Below are 20,586 nucleotides of genomic sequence, written 5' to 3'. Positions count from 1 at the left end.
TATATATACACACAGTACTTTTAGACCTAATTTTTAGGTTGATTTTACTATATAAATGAGTGAATTCTTACTTGATTGCAATTGTTTATATGTACGAAATGTCTCACTATAAATAGTTGTGTTTGGGACTTTCCAGTTAGCCTAGTTTCCTGATCATGGACTTCTAGTAAAAGATGACAGTATAACAGCACACTGGGCAGTCCAAATGTTCCTCTGAGTCACATGATGGACTTACGGAAGTTTTGTACGTTGTTCTGCATAAATTGGCCTCTAGTTAGCTAGAAATGTACTGGAAAAGTCTAAAAAGTAAAGTTATAGACCTTCAAAATAAAATTTGATGCACTTATTCTAAAAGGTCTACCCGGAAGTGGAATGTTTCCGTGTTTGCAGCTTGCCGTCAGAAGACCGTGAGTTGTCGCCTGAGTTGCTGCTCCGCTGTGAGAAAAATGTTAGGAGCTGTTTGGGACTGCAGTCGTGGCCTCTGAGCCCATTTCGGGGACAAAAGAACAGAATAAATTCGCCGAGTGGAACACCTGTTAATGCTTAAAAAGGTAAGTTGATAAAACCATTTCATGCGTCTATTTTTTTGTTTTGGTCATATAAAAAGTTTTTAGATAAAAAAACAAACAAACCCTTCCAGAGTCCAGTTAACAGAGGAGTAGTTTCCTGTTAAAAATAAACGGGTTGTCTAGGTTACTCTGTGCCACTGACCGGTGTTTTGAACTGTTATGTGTAGACTTTACGCTGGGTTAGTTTGGCAGAAAAGTCACAAATCATTTTATCCGCCGAGTACAGTTCTGCTTTTTGATGTCTCCTTATGAACGAAGAAGAGGAAACCATAATCAGCTTTTATTGACTTCATGGTGACTTGTGAGGCACGTCTAGCTGTTGGATGCAACAAGTTTCTCTCTATTATGTCTCTGCCTGTGTGACTGGACTGTTTACCCCCAGAGGAATTCATTATTCCTAATCTGATTGCATGGTCGTTGTGGCTGTTACTGTTAGAGGTTCTGGAGGATTACGCAAAAATGATTCACGAGTTTTGTGTAAGCAGATGGATTGTTATTTCCAGGCTTTCATCTACAGTTCTGAATCAAGAGTGCAGCCCCATCGCCCCTAACCACAGTGCATGCTTCTGAAGATCTCTCCATCAGCTCATTTCTGCTTTTTGTTTTTAAGCTAGACCAGCATGCACGACATGCAACCCCAGTTTATATAAATTAGCCTTTATCAAGAGAGAAACTGTCTGAGTTTATCAGTTATGATTTTTAGATCGGTGGAAACTGCTGTTTTATATCCTGTTTCTTTCAGATATGTGGACTACTTGTTGTAGTTCAAGAGGCTCAATATAGCATAAAACATTTTTGCATGACATACTAGCTCAGTTGAATATTTAAAAAGCAAATCTGTCATGCTTATATAAAAATATTTATATCTTATCGTCAGTTTTTTTTTTACATTAACCACAAACTTAAGTGGATTTTGTGTGACATACCAACACGTAGTGCGTAATTGTGAAATTGAAAAAAACGATAAATGGTTTTCAAAACTTTTGTTATTTGCAAAAAAAAATCTTAAAAATATGATGCGCATTCATATTCAGGCGCTGTTTTTCTGGCACCTCAACATAAACTCTACTGCCACCAATTGTTTTTAGATGTCAAATTATATATTATAGGCCTGGTTGTAGTTTAACTTCTGTATAAATGTAGCTGTTCTGTAAAAACCTCAGCTATTTTTTTAGAAGATAAAGACCAAAGAATACACCGCACAGGTCAGGTATATCATCTGATGATGGAAAAACTTGACAAGACATGTCTGTCCATCTCAATCGGCACAACGGGCAACTGGCAACAAGACCCATAATGACTGTGGATGTACAGCTCAAGTTGGAAAATTTGTCAACAGAAAAGTGGACAAATTCAAATCTTAATGTGGCAAGAAGAAGAAAGTGAATAAAAATCCCTTTTGCTGTTTACCACATGTCATGTGGCAGTCACAGCAGACGTGCAAAATGGTTTCTGTGGCAAAAAAAAATTTATGCTGCACAAAATCCGTTGTTTCCTCAATGTGCTGTCAAGTGCCTGTTAATCACCTATTTGTTTAAGTCAGCTTTGTGACTGTAGAAAAGACCTAAACATGTAGAACAGCAGGTCTTCCAGACCAGAGTCGAAAACCACTGTTGTAGGTCAAAGCACGCACTTGATAGAATGGCCCAGTCAAAGTCTAGGCCTAAATTCAATTAGCAATCTAGGCCAAGACTTTGAAGTTGCAGTATACTCTCCATCAAGCTACCTGGAACTATTTTGTTAAAAAAAGATGTATAGAAATGTCAGTGTAGATGTGCAAAGCTGGTAGGAACCCAAAAAGAGCAGCTGTAATCACAGCAAAACGTGATTCTATAAAGTATTGAGTTACAGAGACTTAATGCAAATGTAGCCCTCAATTTTAAAGGTTTTTACTCTAAAAACAATCTTTACAAATCTGTGCATCTCTTTTCCTTGTCTTTTATTCTGCTTTTTCACCACATGTGCCACTTTTGTGTGTCTCGAAAAACTCTAAAATGGAAAAGCTTGTGGCTGCAGCAGGACAACATGTAAAAAACAGTGGCTGACATACAGGAAGTGAAGAAAGTCTTTTCTCACTCCGTATTAATAACACTACTTTCTGTGTAGCAGAATCCGACATGATTCTGCTGCTTAAAAAAACAGAACCAGGCATGGTGAGTTTTTAAGTTTATTGCACTTGAGATAAAAATAAACATGAACTAGTGAATCGTTTTATGACAGACTTGTAATGTTAACTACCTAACAGAATTATCACCCCTCTGACTTTTTTTATTTGCGGTAACTGAGAACTGTTGATAAGGAAGGCTATCACACGTTTTATACAGGTGCAAACCTGAGAGCCCCATCAAGCAGTGCTGCAGTTTATGGTGTATTAGGACATGAACTCTTTGTATGGCTTCCTCCTCCATTATATGTTGAGTTGAGCTCAAGACTCGACTTCTTGTTAACTCTTTAAATTATGTCCTTATCTTTCTTCCTTTTAATCTATTTTTCCTTCTGCCATCATCTGTCTCACAAGATTACTTCCTTCTGAATCACGTCATAATGAGGGGAGAGGTGAAAGGAAAGCTGATTATTGTTTCAGAGAAATAGATCACCCTATCCAATTCAACTATTTGAAAATACCTGCTAAATGTAGATTGTTCTATGTAAATTGCATGTACCCACTCATCACACAAAACCAAACAGTGTCAGACTGAGAATGGATTTATTCTTGTGAACAGCTGACAGGTCTGTGGTGCTGGACTGTCGGGTTGAGTTAGAAACATCTTCTGGCATCCTGAAAAGAGACGGACAAGTGCATTTGTTCGCGCACAAGGTTGTTCACTAGAGGATATTGTTCAGATGCGTCGCTGTACTGGCAGGACTGAGTCACTATTCACTCCTAATTGAAAGTGGGCTGAAAGCAGCAGTGTCTCTGTTGATGGGTACATGAGTCACGTCCTTTGTGTGTGCCTGTACTCTGTAGCAGCTCTTCTTGTGGACAGCATCTTGGTAGAAACGTGAAGTCAAATGGCAAGTTGTGGGAAAGGCTGATTACTGGAACTCGGCGTGATGAAGGAGCTGAACTATGCAAAGAATTTCTAGCCAGTCAAGACTCTGTAAACATGACGTAACAAGTTTACCACTAACTAAAATATACTAGCAACCACATAGTGATTGCCCCAAACTGCCCAACCGGTTATTTGCAGTAGAACCAGAATTGCTCCCAGTCAGGAATCTGCAAAGTGGCTGTGCAAAGTCACCTGCAACAAACAGAACTACCAACGTGTTCATGGAGCAACAACTATGGAGAGATGCAGAGTAGAGGTTGGAAAACACCAGGATGCACAAGTGAAACGTTGGCTTTGTGATTGTTTTGTGCCGCTGTGGTATTTGTTGTGGCTGAGATTTGTGTGTTGATGGTCGATCAGTTTAAAACAGGAGTCCGCTATTTATATACTCATGACACTTCAGCTTTATTAGTGTCAATGAGCAATTAATTCACAACAGTTACCTCTAACATGTATCGTCAAGCCAAACGGTGATGGTTGATAATGAAAAGTCTTATAAAAAAAAAACATAAAATAAATGCAATAAAGCCCGTTTGTTTTTATAAAAAAGAAATATATAAGGTGGATATTATTCAGCATCCTAATAGATGTGAGAATAAATGCCATTAGCAGTTGTCTTGGCTACAAACAGCTCATCACTATCAATCCATTTATTTCAGCTAAGGATAGTTTGAAAATCAAGGAATAACTAATGTTTTAGTCACAAGCAGTGGGTTGAAATTAAAGTCAAAGTGAGAGAAAACCTATTTTATTTAAAAGAAATTCTCAATTTTGAGCAGTTATAAAAGGCAAAATATGGAGCTACAAGATAATTAAAGCTTACATTCAGCTGCTAAACAGACAAACCATTTGCAGCTTTAAACTTTTGTCTTTTCCGTGTTGCTTTCTAAACAGCTGACTTTCTTGTAGGCCAGGAAGAAGAGAGGTAGGGCGGGGTGAGCAAAGCTCCAGTCAATCAGGCACTTTCTCTGGCATCAATGAAAAGGATTTGAACCGCAGGAATAGAAGATTCAAGTAGTTTTGAAACTGTAACTTAATAATAACCTTGGTGTACTTTGATAGCAAAAAGCAGTTGATACATTTTAATTCTCTCCTGGTTCCCTGAACTCTGTCCTGCAGTCCTTTTTAACCTCATCACTCTCATCGCCAGCTTGTCTTTGATTTTCCAAGACAACTTCTTCCTTCAAGGAAGTGAGACTTTTGACTTCCGAGAAAGAAGTCAAAAGTTGTCCTTTTGACTTTTAGTACAAGTCAAAGTACATAGTTTTTTTTACTCTGTTTAATTACGCTTGCTATTTCAGTTTTTTATCAAATTTGATTTAATCTTATTATGTTTTTGTCAACAAATGACTGTAAATCATATCAATTAATGCACATTTCAGAGGGATGCATTTTTACATTTCTATCTGTATTCCAACTGTGTGTACAGGAAATTACTACTGCAGCTCAGCATTGATGGGAACAGAATGACTGCTGTGCTTTAGACTATATGGTGTATCAGAATGACACAAGAGAAAAGGAAGAATGAGGAAAATGTGGGTTTAGTTCAACAAGTAGTGTTGCAGTTACATGTTTTCTTAATACTGTGCAATCCTGATTTGCACAAACAGTTTCACTTCAGCCAGTATGTTGCTCGCATTTTAAACCCACAATGCGTGTCGAAGACTTCTACTAGAGGGCATCAATCTTTTATCTTAAGCCACTTTTTAATTTCCTGTTTATGTCATCGCTACTGTTGCACAATGTTAGAAGTTGCTTAGTTTGTTAAGGTTAAAGTTATGATCTGGGAGTCATCTCCACATTCAAGGCGGTCAAACGTTTAGTTAAAGATCCACCTGTTTCAATTTTTTACTGTTTTGCACTATTAATCTGATAATTTGATAAATAATAATAATAAAAAAAGCTGCACGTTACTTTTTGATGCAGTAGTATTAGACTTTCCCAGAACTTAATTTTAGAAAAGGAGGATTTTTTGCACCGGTTTTTACAACAAACCAGCCAAATGCTTATAGATTTAGCTGTAAAAGTGGCAATTATGCATAGTGCTAACACTGAGGTAATTATTTAAACAAGCTGTGTTGAGCTATTAAACGTTAATGATCCTCAGCTGCCAGACCTTTTCCTGTAGCTGCCTCTAGGGAAGTTGGGTTTTGATGTTCACACTTTAATCATCTACGAATGACGAACGGTAGTTAGATGGGCTGATAAGGTTTTGCATCCTTTCGCTTTTTATCAGAAACCCGTAAAAGGATGTCGTAGCGTGTTTCTGAGTATTCTCCGAGATTAAATGGTAGAAGGCTGATCAGAATATCTTCTAAGATTCAGACTAACAGTTATTGTGATGAGAGGCACAAAGGAAAGATAAACAAAGCAGGAGACCTATATAAACTCTGCTTCTTGTCTCTGTTATAGCATTCCCTTTACTTCCTGTGCTGTAAGTCGTTAAGATACAGAAAGAGAAGTAACAGCAATTCCTGATAAGTTCAGTTTATTTTAGGAGTTAGCTCATCGTGTAAAGGAACTTGGAGCTAAAGTTAATTTCTAATATTCACCTGATTTTGAATCAATTTGTGATGTTGGATAACCAAAGAGTTTTACAAAGGAAAAACTTTTTAAACTAAAAGTAAATCAAATGCAAATAAGATCAGATGAAGCTGTCTGACTGAGTAAAACCTTTGTTTTACCTTTGCTTGCAAAGTTTTCGTGCATCTGCATCTTCTGTACATTTTGTCACGTTACAACAGCAATTTTTTCCTGTGTTTCATTTGGATTTTATTTGCTACAATAAAAACGACGCATTGTTTTAAAATGTAAAATATTTTAAATTAAGTGTTGTGTGTTTTTCTATTTAACTCTATTTACCCGTGCCTAAAAACAAGCCTTGGTATAGAACTACCATCCGAAGTCACCTAATGAACCATGTGGATTCATGTGGAGTGAATCCACATGGTTCATCAAAATATCCCACCATCTCTTAGAGCAGCACTTTTCAATTTATCACTTGAACATGGAAGAAGCTTGTGAAAACCTACCAAGACGTGTCTAGTCTATGGCAGAGGCCATTACATACTACATTTTTTAGATTTGTAAAAAAAAAAAGATAACCACGTTATTCACTACTTTGTGTTGCTCTGTCACGTAGTCCCCCTGATTCACCGATGCTTCAGGTTTTAATGTGGAAAATGTCAAAGGTCATGAATACTATTGCCAGTCAGTGTATGTTTTAGCTTTCAAATGTGAAGTAATGTTCTGACGTTTCTGCAATTGACTTAATTTTGTGTGATGTAGAACCTATTTATTATTTTCTATGCTTTTATTGTGCTGACGATCATGAAGTTTTTTTTGTATGTTATGTTTGTTTCTAGAAATATGTCACTGATTGTCTGAAGATAAAAATACTCCTAGTATGAACATAAAGTATAAGTAAATATAATAAGACACATTATTTTTTTTGCATAGGTTTTATAAAGAGCAAGTTCAGTATTAGTCAAAGGTTTTGGGTAAACCCAGAAATCTTAACATCTTAGCTTCTGTAGTGGCCAACAGCTCTTTTATTAGTACCGCTGCTCTATATAGTACACTGCTCAAAAAAATAAAGGGAACACTTTAACATTTAAGTGAACACTGAAGTGTTCCCTTTATTTTTTTGAGCATTATATATTTAAACCAAGTGATGTAAATACAAGTGGAACCACTGAAAGCAATAAAATGTATAGCCTAAATCTGCCTTTCACAGTCTTATGAAAATATGTAGGGTTGAATGGCGTAAGAAATTATAAAGACAAAGTTCCAGTGGTGTGTTAAAATGAAACAAGGTCAAGGGTTATTGTGGCTGGGTGAAACCACACTGACACTCTCAGACACCTGCCTTAAAAGACACATAACAAGGAGGCAGGAGAAATGTCAAAAGTTTAAGAAAGTAAAACGTTTCGTTATGAAGATCAGGTTTATTCACAAGGTGTGCTCTTCTTTCCCTTGTCACTGGAATGTAAAAAAATAAAAAAACACCAATGCAAATAGTATCTGAACTGGTTACACTAATAAGCTAACTGAAATGGAGAAACAGAAGACAGAGCATCACAGTTGTGTTTCTTTCTGAGAATTTTAAAAAGGATATGAGACATGAACCACAATTTAATAGGAATCCTGTCTCTCACATAGTATGATTAGGGTAGCGCTTGTTTTAGAGCGTGAGCCTAGTCGAACAGCGGACCCCCACCATGACTCCTTCCTTCTTGTCAGTCTCGTCCTCTATCCCAGGCAACAGAACCGTCCATTGTGAGGGCAGTACAGAGAGTCTGTTTATTGCCAGCTCTGTGTCGGAGGGAGGGGGAGACGTACAGAGGTGGGGAAGAGTCGAAAAATGCAAACAAAAAAAAAGGGGAAGTTTTAAAATACTGAGTAAGAGATTAAGAAATGGAAGTCAGTTTGGTTTGGTTAAAAGTTCAACAGCTACTTTAACATGCCGAACATATTTAAGCAATCTGTAGCAAACCCAAATTTCTTCCTTTTGGGAAGTTAAGAAAATCAAGGTAGAATATCAAGAGTTCATACTGTACTCTGACTCCCTCCGGCTTGCAAAACAGCAGTAATGATGTATTAATGTTGAGCTTGAAGTGTGTATTGTTGATTGGTTAAACAGCATACAAAATATTTGCTCGCCTCATCCTTTGTCTTATTTTCAAATATAAGTTTTAAAATGGTTTATTTAGCTTAAGTGCTACTCATTGACCCTTTTAGTCAGTACACATATTAAATTGGTTTTTGACTGAAATATTGAGTCGTCTGATCAAATGGCAACATACTATGATGACTTTTCTTTTTTTTTAAACTTTTCGTATAAAACAAAAAAAAAGCCTTATGTGATTCCTGTCAAAGATCTCTGAGTTTCTGATTGCCTTGGGGCTGTTTTGTACTTGGTTTAACAACTGAAGATTTAAAACAATTTTATAGTGGTGTTTATATGCTTCAATAAATCACATTGACTAGGAAGTCGCTTAGTTATTTTTTATTTGACCAGCGTTCCAAATCTGTCATATTTTATAACAGTTGGTTGACCTAAATAGGGATTATGATGAGCAGTGGCTGGGCAGAAGAGGCAATAGCAAATCTTTATTAAATAATTTACAATTACATTAAAATTTGTGCAGGATTTGATCTTTTTAATTCACATTCATCTCAACTATTCATACAAATATCTTGCTACACATATTAAAACAGTCATGCACTGGTGACATGCAAGAGTATGAAATGGTTTGTGAGATATAAACTGAAAGTGGGAAGAGATGAATGCGATGCCTCAACATTGACATGACCTAATTAACCTACGGTGACAGTGGGCATATTTAGAATCAAAATAATGCAGGAAGTCTGCAGCAAGTAAATATTTCAGAGTTTGAATGACAGCTCAGAATGTCAGTGGCAGCCTGAATCAAGCCACCCAAATCTTTCGGGCAACAAATGTAGCCAAGCTTAATTTTAAAGCCTCGGTAATAACAAACTGAATACTTTACATGCTCATGTTTTAAATCTTGCATTCTTGAAGGAGATTACATATTTTGCGTTATTTTCTTTAATCTTCTAAAGACTTGAGGTACGTGCTTCTTGTCTCGACTTTTTGCTTAGTATCTAAAAAAGAAAAAAAACATTGCCTGGCTGCAAACGTTCAGACATTTAGTAAGAAGGGCAGAGGCCTAGGCATTTGACATTTTTTTTTAGTTTTTCTCACCCAGTAGAAAAGTTCCTAACACTTCTCATTGCGGTTCACAGTCAACACCCACACAATAAGAACAAAACTGTAGGCTGATTAAGAACTTAGACAAACTGCTTGTGTAAAATATATCTAATTCCTGGTCAAAGATGTTAAAATCCGCTTAATAAAATTGCGTTCGTGCTAAAATGTTACTTTTAGACTTTGCATGCTTGGGTGATTGTGAGTAACTCACCAATGTCTGCTGAAGACCAATCATACTGTAATTGATTGCATGAACAGTTTTGAAGTTCCTCAATTCAAAAAATAGGAACTGTGTTTTATCAGAGAGCTGACAGCAAGAGACGCAGTCCCTGTACACTGTGGTCTCTGCTTTAGTAGAGAAAACATTAGACGGGAGAGGACATGTATTAACCCTTTAATGCATGAAGTATGATCCTTTGTGTCAGGATTTTTTTCCCAATTTTTCTTTGGTTTTTTTAAGGCATAAAAAAAAGGTAGGAAAAAAAATTGTAAAAAGAAGTATTTTTTTTTTTTAGGTGATCAGTTGTAATTTTCTCCAAATACAAAGTTGTTATAAAAATACATCAGTAGTATTGTTCTTTAGGGGTTATCTGATGTCACAATATTTTTTTTTACCTGGAAGAGTCGTCTACAGTAGAAGGAGGGACCGGGTCGGTCGGCATGCTTTTTTGTCTGTCGGCCATATTGGATTTAACAAAAATAATTTCTTGCATTTGCAGCTGATGGCCAGTAGTTGATAGTGTATTTTATGATGCAATAGTGTCCACTTCAGTGGTCTGTGTGCATTTATAACATAAAAATCCACAAGAAGTGCAAGAAAATGGCTTTTAGATAGCTGTCCACTGTAGTGACCACTATGCATGAAAGGGTTAATTTAAACACCATCACACATTGACAAATGTTTATTTCTGACACTGGATAATCCTGGGTTTCACTCATGTTTATTTTCTTCATTGCCAGCTATTCCAGTCCTCACATAGTTTCTGTTTTTAGAATCAATTCACACCCAGGACCTGTTAGAAACAAGAATGGCAGAAATTCTGAGCTCTTTGCATTATCTGGATGACAATTTTTATTCTAGTTCAGTGCTTTTACAGATATACTCACGCTATTGTGAGTGACTTGCCAACTCGCAAGTATAAGCGTTTCCATCGTAAACTAACTTATTTGCCTTTCAAGTTATAGTAAACTAAGTTAGGTTATGTGCAACGCATTCGTGGGGGAAAACAGCCACACTTTTCTGAGTGAGATCCCAAAGTTTTGCTCAAAAACTGAGCTTCCCTGTGTATTGCACTGCGGATATTTATGTCGCTTTAGTTGTGTCACCAGTTTGAGCGCACAGTGAAACTAATCTGAGCACAAATATCAATGTGTACAAACAATTATTTGTGGTGCGTGCAATTAAAACTCACACATGCTCACTCTAAACGTCCATGTACCTGCACTTGGCCCGATGAAGGCAGTAGTTTGACCCATTTTGCTGGCTAAGATGCAGTACAGCCGACACTAATGCACTGCACATACTGTAAAGAGTGTGGGAACATCATGGATGGCACAAATGCATTTGTGACTGGTTCTGATGCATTCTTACTGAAAAAAACTTAATACATCTATAAAACACATGAAATGCCGCAGCTGCCCAGGCGTCCCTCTCAGCACTGCCATTCAGCGGCAGGCAGCAGCAGGTGCATTATCACACGAGGCTGAGATGACAATCAAGTTAAATGTTGCTTGCAATATTGCAAAAGAAAAACCTCGCTTGCAAAACTGAAGAGACAAATTATTTCTTGTGAAATAATTTTTCGAAAGAAAACGGTTTGAATTTAGTGAAATGTTCAGTTTGAGATGTGAAAAACGTAGAACTAGATCACTTAAAAATTGTAATTACTTTATTTCATTCCATTTCATACCCTCCATTTCACTGTGCTGTTGGAAAGGTGGTGAAATTCGGGTTCTTTTCCACCAAATTGGATCTAGTGCTTAAGTGATGTGAGCTCTACCTCAGACCCTGAAAACTGGTGCTAATGTGGCACCAGTTTGTTGCAGGACCAGTATAAGTGACCGCTTTCGTCAGAAGTGAGAGGGGGGCCTACACGGAACAGCAACCAATGAAAGCATTGTGAGATCCATGTTTGAAACTTCATGTCTAAAATAATAAAACGTATAAACACTATGCTTCAACAGGTAGTCAAATGTTGGATTAACATCAGCATAACACAATCAGACTTCTATGCTGTGTCTTACAGCTGTTGTTTTTTTCTCTCAAGTCATAAGTGACACCTAAGAGGGTCAGTCTGCCACTCACTGCTATACTTACAAGAAATTATTTTATTGTTATGAAATGACATCAAACCTACATAACGCTTTTACTAGGACACTCAAAGGCGCTTTACATGAAATTAGTCATTTCCATTCACATACTGATGATGGCAAGCTACTGGACAGCATTGAGGCTGCCATATTGTGTCTTGAACAGAGGCGGTTGGAGCGGGAATCGAACCTATCTACCACTGTTGTCCCAATAACTATTACCACCATAATAAATGAAGGTGGGGATGTCAGATCATCTTTTTGCTGGAAAACTGGGGTAAATAATATTTTTCTGCAGTTAATGTGTCTTAATGTGCTATAATCCTTCACAAAAATAAAGAATAAAACCGGGAGGACCCAACATTATCTCGGTAAAACTTTAATGACTCAACGATATTGCTGCAACTTAGCTCTCAGGCTCTAGCACCAGCCCTGGTTAAGGATTGGAATCACTTTGTTGGAAAAGCCCTATTTCATTGTTGAGTATCTTTGTGAACATGTGTGAAATCACCAAAACCATCCATCTGTCTTTTATACTTGTATTCAGTTAAGAGCCCTGTGTGCACGGAGGGGAAACGGTGTCTGTGGTTATGTGTGAAGAAACCAGCAGTTTCCCCTTGTTTCAGTGTGTGTGGCTTTCAGATAAGACACTAAATGCATCAGGTGTTTGTTTATTGACTTGAAAATTTTGGCTTCTTTGTATTGCCATATTTATATTAAATATGAATGTGTTTAATGGGCTGCCACATCAGCCTTGTTAATCAAGGTCACACTTTGATATTATGCACATCATTGATATTCCAGGACTCAGTGCCTGGCAGGGTGAATAAAATCCCAACCGGAGAGAAAGGGAGACATAAAATGCAGAAGAGTACAAAAGAAAAGGGCCTGTGGATGCTGAGAATCAGCCAAGTGTGAGTTATAGAGACGTATAAGGAGAAGTTACCAAGTCAGTGAGAACATTATTTGTATACCAGTTCTTGTGTCATTCACACTTCCTCACCTAGTGCTCTGTAGTGACAATGCCAGCATACCGAGTACATGTTGGCTTGTCAGGGGTCATACTTGGTAAGATCACAAATTTTGACGACAGTTTATACATGCATGTGGGCAGACCAGTTTAATCTGACAACCTTATTTGTATCACAGGAAAGGAATGTAGGCGTTACAGTGTGCCTTCCTCAGCTGAAGACGTGCTGATAAAAATGACAGCCCCCGTCGAGGCTTCAACACAACTTCCTCTTTCACGAAAGTGAGACTTATACTATGACAGTTTATCATAATAATCTTTCACAAGACTGTTTGCACTTGATTTTAAATATAATGACCTCTGATGGCAGCTTTTACAATCTTCATTATCCATCATAAATTTACGTTCTGGATTCAACATCGTGTCATCAAGTTAGCAACAAAGTTTGTTTACCAATGCAAAGTTTCAGGAAACGCCATTGCCATCATTTGGTTAAAAACGTGATTCAGGTTTGCCGAAAGGACATGGTTGAATGGAGCATCACTTAACATTTCCTCTAGTAGCACCTGAATTTTAGGGGAACAAAGCAAAAACCCCTGACAGTTTTGTAAATTTATTCCTGAGAAAAAAATAAATTTATTATGGCCATGCGATAGCAAGAAACGTATCCAAAGAAAAAAATAGGAACTGATTTAAACAGTCATGTATTTGTCACAATCTGAGGTCACTTTGTAATTGATTTGATGATATGATCAAGGTTGATGACCCTTCTGTTCTCAAGCTTTAACTTTCTGAGGTAGATTCTTACATATCATGCCAAAACACATCTCTGGGAAATAGAATCGAATCTTACACTTCTTTCTAAAATATATGATGGCTGGACATTCCCAGAGTGTTTATACTTGCATGCAAATAAATGTGTCAGGCATCTGCAAACTATGTCCAGAGATGAATTTGCCTTTGATACATCCACATGCTTTCACCATGTTCATTGATGTAGATAGTAATGGTTTAAGCAAAATAAAAAACCCTGAAGCTGCATAATGTGGTTGGTTGAAATTGACATGTTGATGTTTTCTTTCTTCCGCAGGTTGCAGAGCCATGATCTGAATCGCTACGATCAGTCTTTTCCTCATGAAAGCAAACCAATATGGCATGTTGACCCTCACACATGCTGCAAACACATACTAACAAGCCATGTCTCTGACCGAATCCAGTGCTAACGTGAGTGACTGGCTGAGCATGCTTCGTTTGGAGCAATACGGTGAGGCATTCCAGGAGGCCGGGCTGACAAAGTTGCAAGACTGCCAGAACCTCACGCCAGATCAATTGGACCGGATGGGCATCAACCTGCCAGGTCACCAGAAACGAATCCTGGCAAACCTTAACAAAATGACCGCTAGTTATGTTGCACATGCTAATGTTGTAAAGCCAGAGAGTTCTGAGCAGACCGGTCGTCCTGAAGTTAAAAGGAAAGAGAAGCCTGTGCCTGTTCCCTTGCAAAAAAAAGTAGAAGAAGGGAAAATGGATGGCGAGATAACAAGACCTACACCCAGGGAGAGAGACAAACCAGTCCCCAAGGAGAGACATTTGTGTAATACACAAGACAACAGTAATGGAGAAGGAAAACCGAAACCTGTTCCTGTGCAAAGACACTCTGCTCCTGTAGGAGGAAAGGAGGAAGAGAGGAGTGGAGCACCGGATGGAAAAAGGGCTAAGCCTGTACCAAAAGAGAGGACTAAGTTTCGTTCTAATTCTTCAGTGAACTGTCACCCTACACCCATTGTGTCTGCACTGCCTGATGCATCTTTGCCACCTGTTCCCCCACGCAGCACACCTAACTGCCCCCCACAGCCCTTCGTCTCATCCCCTGCTCAACACTCTGGCTCCTTGAGTTTGGACAGGATCGTTGTGGTGCCACCTCCAGAAGTAAAGTGCAGATCTTCATCCCAGAAATCCACCCCCACCAGCACCTTTGTTTCCACAGAAGCGCCCATCCAAACTCCCAGCATCCAGTCGTCCACACCCCGTTCTAATTCATTACCCATACAGCCGTCTACCCATTCTTTCGGTGAGGATGAAGCCAGGAAAGCTTCTCCCGTCTCCTCAGCCTCCTCTGCCATTGAGGACAAAAGTGTCCCTCCTCTGCCTCCAAAAGCAGGATTTAAAGGCCCACCACCAATCCCACAGCGGGTTCCTCTACAGTCTCCCAAAACTCACAGGTGAGGTTTTCATAACAGCATTAATTTCAGTCTGAAGTGCAGCATTACCATTTACATGTTGGTATTAAGCAGATGTTTCTAGGTGCAACAAGTAAGGGACATTGAGGTTTGAAAGTAGTAAGAAACCATGATTTTAGTACTAAATGACATCTTAAAAGATATAGAGGTATAGAAGAAATATATGATTTTGGGTCTACTAGCTGTTTAGATTAATTAAGAAGAATTCATGGATGGAGTAATAGGAAATAAAATAGGCGGATGACTACATGTGTTAAATACACAGCTGGATCTGAGTTGAAGTAAAATCAGTTTAAAGTATTTGGCACATTCCTTTGTCCTGTTTTGAAAGCCCTGCACCACCTTCCTTTTCCCCCCATCACTTCCTGCATCTGCCTTTCAGAGTGTAGCGTAAAAGAGAAAATGTTAAAAAAAAGCAAACAAAACCCCCCCCCTACATTTTTATTCCTGATATAATCTTTTTTTTCATCTACCTTATTCATTTTAAAGTAATTTCTTATCTAATTTTACATGTTGTTTCCAGTATTTCCAGGATGCTCTTGGAGTCAGACCGGTTGCTCAGTAAAATGTATGCAATGCAAAAATAAATAAACCAAAAAATGAATGGTAATCACTTGTTGCTGTTGCTGTTAGATACTGTAATTAAGAGTGGGTATTTAATGTTGTTTGAGCTGTGCTGCCACCTACTGGTGTAATGGAGACAGTGCACCCTTTGTCAGCTTCAGACCGTGCAGAATATTTGAAAATGTTACAGTGTAGTTTATAATACTTCCTGAAAGTAAAATTAAGCACTTCCTATTACCGATTGACTGTAGCACGCCAACGTGGTGTGTTAGTTGAAAGTACACCCAGTTCATTCTCTGATTTAATGTTTCTCCTATTTTTCCAGAGTTGTGTTTGTGTGTGTGTGTGTTGGGGGGAATAAACAATGAAAGTTCACAAAGAAAATTCTGTCTTATGTTTTTAGACATTTATGTAATTAGTGTACACTGAGCGGTGTTTACAAATCCATATTTTGCTCTTAAAGCAGAAGAGCAGTTTTTTTTTTAAAGTCAGTTTTATAGCATTTTGTTTGCATGTTTTGTGTTGATGGCACATCAGATAAGATAATCCTTTTTTCTGTCACTTCATCTGTAAAGGAAACCTGAACTTAACATTGTTCGTGTGCTTGCGGGTCGCTTCGATTATGACTAACGCACATCTGTGTTTTGAAGGGAAACTAGCTTTAGAAAGCGTGAGGAAGTCACAATGCAGAACAACCAGCAGCAGTTTTTAAACTCTTCTCCTCCCCATCACCCTCTCACAGCAACCCTGGGAGAAAGAGAGAGTGAGAAATATAGATTGACAAATCTAAAGTGTTTCTTTTTTTTTTCTGCTGGGGAGTATCTCTTGACTTATTGCAGCCCTTGTCGGAAAACATTCACACGCTCTCTTGATGGTAATTTCTTTCTTCCTTGTCAGTGTGGGTTTCTGCCCCCTCCCATTTTCTCGTCACCAAGTCATTTCCTCCTGCTTTTTTGATGTGTCTGTGTTTAAGATGGTATCATCATGGAAGAGGACTCCTCACAAGCATGTTGTGGAAGGTAATGTTTATATAAAACATGTTTCTGCATGTGTTGGATCTGTGGTGCGTTCAGGTTGGGGCTGTTTTTTTTTTTGTCGTCTTTTTTTTTGGTCAACAGAAACGTGTTTAGAGTTAGAGTTGTGTCAGTCCGTAAGTTAGTTTTATCTTGAAAAGAGTGTGAAGGTTTTCATGTTTTTTTGGGGGGGAGCTGGGGGGACCAGATCCCTTGTTTGGTTCTGTTTGGCAGTGGGAAATGTAGTCTGAAGTAGCAGCATTGTTGGTGTTTTACCTGCAGATCTGTAAAGAACAGAAAACAAACATTAAATTTAAACCTGAGATTTTTGGTTGTCTGCTGTCGAGCTGCTACAAGTGCGCCGTAGCTTATGTATTCTTTAAAGGTTTTATCTTGTACATCGTTTTTGAGAGAAATATTACGAATGCTATTTATAAATGCACCCATTGCTGAGGCGCTGTGCTACATTTAGCTTGCTTTTAACATCGAAGGTTGCAGCAAGTGCACTTGCTAATTTAAAACGCGCCCCTTGTTTGCCAAAACCATTGTCTGAGTTTTTCAGCCGCTGCTTCAGAGCAATTGTTCTGAACTGCCTATAAAAACACTCTTAAACTTAAGCGTGGGAGAAGAAAAGAAACGGTCATTGTTTCTTCAGCCTACAGTCATCGTTATTCAGAACAGTTTGTGTTAAATATAGAGCAATGCTAGCAAACCCCACTCAGCATTCTTCCTCTGAGAAAAAGAGGGAACTGGGGCCTGTTTCCCGTCATTGTCCGTTTTTTTTCTGGTGTTCTGTGGTTTAATTTAAGAAAAAAAAGCTGAGTAGTAATTGATGTGTATGGTGAGTAATTTAGAAAGGCAGGGTTGTGTTTTTGACGTTCTGCTGAAGTGCTATGGGGTTAAAAAGAATTGCTTCTTCTGGGGTAGAAACAGCATAGCAAACTTGTTTTTCAATTTCTTACTTGTTTCACTTATTGGAACATGTCAGCCATACATTTCAGTGTATTTAACACAAAGTAGTGCACACTTGTAAAGTGGAAGGGAAATTATACATGATTTTCTTTCCATATAAAAAGTTTGTGCACCTTTTTTTTCAGCTTCCCTGAGCCACTAGTTTGTAGAACTACTTTTTACTGAAGTCTGACCTGCAGATATTTTGTTTTATGTTTCAACTACCTGCACTCATGAAGATAATTAAATATCTCCCTTTTCTTCTTTAAAAATAGCACAAGATCAGTCACTAATTCAGAATCTAATTCAGAATCTGAACTCCAGATTCTGAATTAGATTTTGGCAACTCTTAACACCTGAATATGTTTTGATCTAAACTGTTCCACAGTAGGCCCGACTGTATGCTAAGTTTCGTTGTCCTGCTGAATCGTGACCCTTTACATCTCTGAAAGGGTTTCTTCCAGAATTGCTGTATGTTTAGTTGCCTTGTTCAATATCCTTGCTGAAGGAAAAGCATCTCTACAACATGATGTGCTCTCCACTTTGTTTGGCACTCGGACCGGTATAGTCGGGGTGTTAGTTTTCCCATCACACATAGGGCTTTCCATATAGACCAGAAAGTTACAATTTAATCTCTTGTTAAACAGAGTGTTACTTTTCCATCAAACTAGATTTGCACAAGCAGTAGTTGTCCTGTCAACAGATTCCTCCCTCCTGGGGATTTTTGTGGGTCCTCCACATTTACCATGGACACCTCACCTTCTACTCCGACTAATGAGTTCCTTTCTTGCCTGTCTGTTGAAGTTGAGCGTAATTTTATGGCAGGTTAGCAGTTGTTCAAAACACTCTTCATTTGTAATAAGCACAATGTGAACATTAACACCCTTGCAAGGCACTGTAAAAATTATATCGCCACCATTGAATACCGCATAAACCCGTTTTCTTTTCTTTTTTTTTTACATTGACCTAAATACAGTTCATATACATATCATAATATGAGCCAGGTTGTTTGTGGTTTACTGTCCTGGAGCTGATAAATCTTTCTAGTGGCGATTAAATAGGCTTTGTAATTAGGTGAATTTTAATTGTACATTCTATTCTGCAGCCTGTGACGTCCTAAAGGGAAGCACCAATTGTTTTTTTATTAGAAGACTGTCGGTACAGAACTGCACATTTGATCACTTGGGAACATTGAAGAGTTGACAGTTATTATAAGCTGGATTTTAACATACTGCAAGAGAAGGGACAAAAGAGGAACTTTCACAATAGTGGACTGACAAACATCTGACTGAGTGCAATTCTTATTATAACTTTGGAACTTATACAGTGGGGAAATAAGTTTTTGATCCCCTTTTGATTTTCCAAATTTGCTCACTTAAACAAAAAACAGCCATTTTATGGCAGTTTAATTTTTGTACAGGCAGAAATATTTTTACATGAAGTTATTTGACTGTATAACTCAAGAACTTGGTAGAGAAACTTTTTTCCAGGTCAATCATGAAGACATATTCTGTAACTTATTACCACCAGGTTTTGATGCGTCTCAGAGGAGATTCTGACCCACTTTTCCACTTCTATAGGATTAAAATCTGAAAACTGACTTTAAAGAAGGGCTATTATGTAAAAAATACTTTTTTGAGCTTTACATCATGTTAGAATGTTGTTCTATAATCAGAAAGATACCTGAAGTGTTGCTTTGATTCTTTTATGTGTGTTTGAAGAATTCTTGAATCTCCTCTGGCAGCCGTTTGAGGGTGCCTACAGACTTACTCCAACAAGGATCTGTTCACCTCAGACATTTTTATAACAGCTGAAGTTAGATATAGTTACTTGATTGTGCTATAAAATGATACTATGTGGCTGGAAAATGCATAATACATTATACATTATCTGGGCAGTGTATATCGAGTTATTATCCAGCTGAAAGACTCATCCATGACCTATTGTTGGTTTCCTCATCCTAGATTTTACAGATTTTAGTCCCTTACGCTGTCATTGGTCACCAGTGGTGGTCTTGGCAAATACAGTCGCATTGCCGTCATATTATAAATAACCCTCCTCACATAACTGCAAGCTGATTTCACAACATTTTCATGATCAAGCTCACCAGCCAAAACCTTGCATGAAGTTCCAGATTGGGCTTGACTGATGGCCAGTTTATATTTTCTTCTGTTCTCTGTTGTATAGAGCATCCAGCTTTGTTTTGTAGAGGGTCAGACATTGATTAAGTTTGTGGACAAAGTAATGAGACAGTGATGTCAAGGGAAAAGTTACTTACTTGTTAACAACTTGTTAATGTTAGGTGATTTTTTTTTTTATCACCTTTCGATATTAATATGCGTTTGTCTATGGTGACCTCGAAAATCAGCTGGTGAGCTCTTTTTAGGGTATATCCTGCCTGTTGGCTGCTGGAAAACACTTGAGTGAATCCTGCAGCTACACAAAGTAAATACCAATGTTTATTCAAAAAAAAAAAAAAAGCGCCATGTAATATCTGTGAGCATAAATGAAGGGCAGTAAATGCTGGTAGTGAATGATCTTACTGATGATAACAACATGGAGATAATGCAACAGAACCATGTTGCAACCACGAACGTTTTTAACCGAATTGCACAAATTACTGATTGGTCAATGGATTAATCAAAAATAACAGTGAAACACAGTTTGCTTGTCTTTGTGTGTGGCTAAGAGTAGAAAATATTCATTTTTTTAGTGGAATTAACATTTGGTAGTTTCTGTACATACTCTCTTTTAGGAAGGGAGTAAGTGATGATAAAAAAATTATTTGACATTAACTAATTGTCTTCAGAGAGGTAAAAATAAATGTACAAGTCTCCCTGTTAAAACTTTTTAAAAAATTAAAAAGTAAGTTGATTTTCTTTCTGAAACAAAATTCTCGTGGCCATTGTTGTAAATTAAACTGCAAGTTTCATATAAATTATGTCAAGAATAAAATATTTAAATCTGTAACATGTTAAGCTAGTTAAATACATTGCATAATGATTTGTACAAATAAAACGAGTAAAGACCTTTACATCTGTGGCTCTGTGGGCAAAGTGGTTTTCTATCAACCAGGAAGTTGTGGATTTGACTCTAGTTTACTTCTGCCGCATGGCAGTGTGCCCCATGATCGAGCCACACGGCCCCAAGTTGCCTTCCAAGCTGCATATCAATGAATTTGT

General features: G+C 37.9%; 1 protein-coding gene across 9 annotated transcripts in view; it reads left to right on the top strand.

Moving 5' to 3' along the window:
• Positions 1–389: 389 nt before the first annotated feature.
• Positions 390–20,586, top strand: part of arap1 (ArfGAP with RhoGAP domain, ankyrin repeat and PH domain 1) — a 66,249-nt gene continuing 46,052 nt past the window's right edge. For 6 of the 9 annotated variants that reach the window (XM_008425462.2, XM_017308317.1, XM_008425461.2 and 3 more), the window contains exons 1-2: positions 391–551; positions 13,727–14,858. In XM_008425462.2, coding sequence (XP_008423684.1) covers positions 13,834–14,858 — 1,025 coding nt within the window. In that variant the 5' untranslated portion in view covers positions 391–551; positions 13,727–13,833. Of the gene's footprint in view, positions 552–12,815; positions 12,919–13,726; positions 14,859–16,409; positions 16,460–20,586 lie in introns of those variants that run through there. The other 3 variants (XM_008425458.2, XM_008425463.2, XM_008425464.2) reach the window with 3 other exon arrangements.

Source organism: Poecilia reticulata, linkage group LG13 (genome assembly GCF_000633615.1).
Source record: "Poecilia reticulata strain Guanapo linkage group LG13, Guppy_female_1.0+MT, whole genome shotgun sequence".
Lineage (NCBI taxonomy): Eukaryota > Metazoa > Chordata > Actinopteri > Cyprinodontiformes > Poeciliidae > Poecilia > Poecilia reticulata.
Note: the sequence above shows the minus strand (reverse complement) of the source record. Positions and strands in the feature narration are given on the sequence as shown.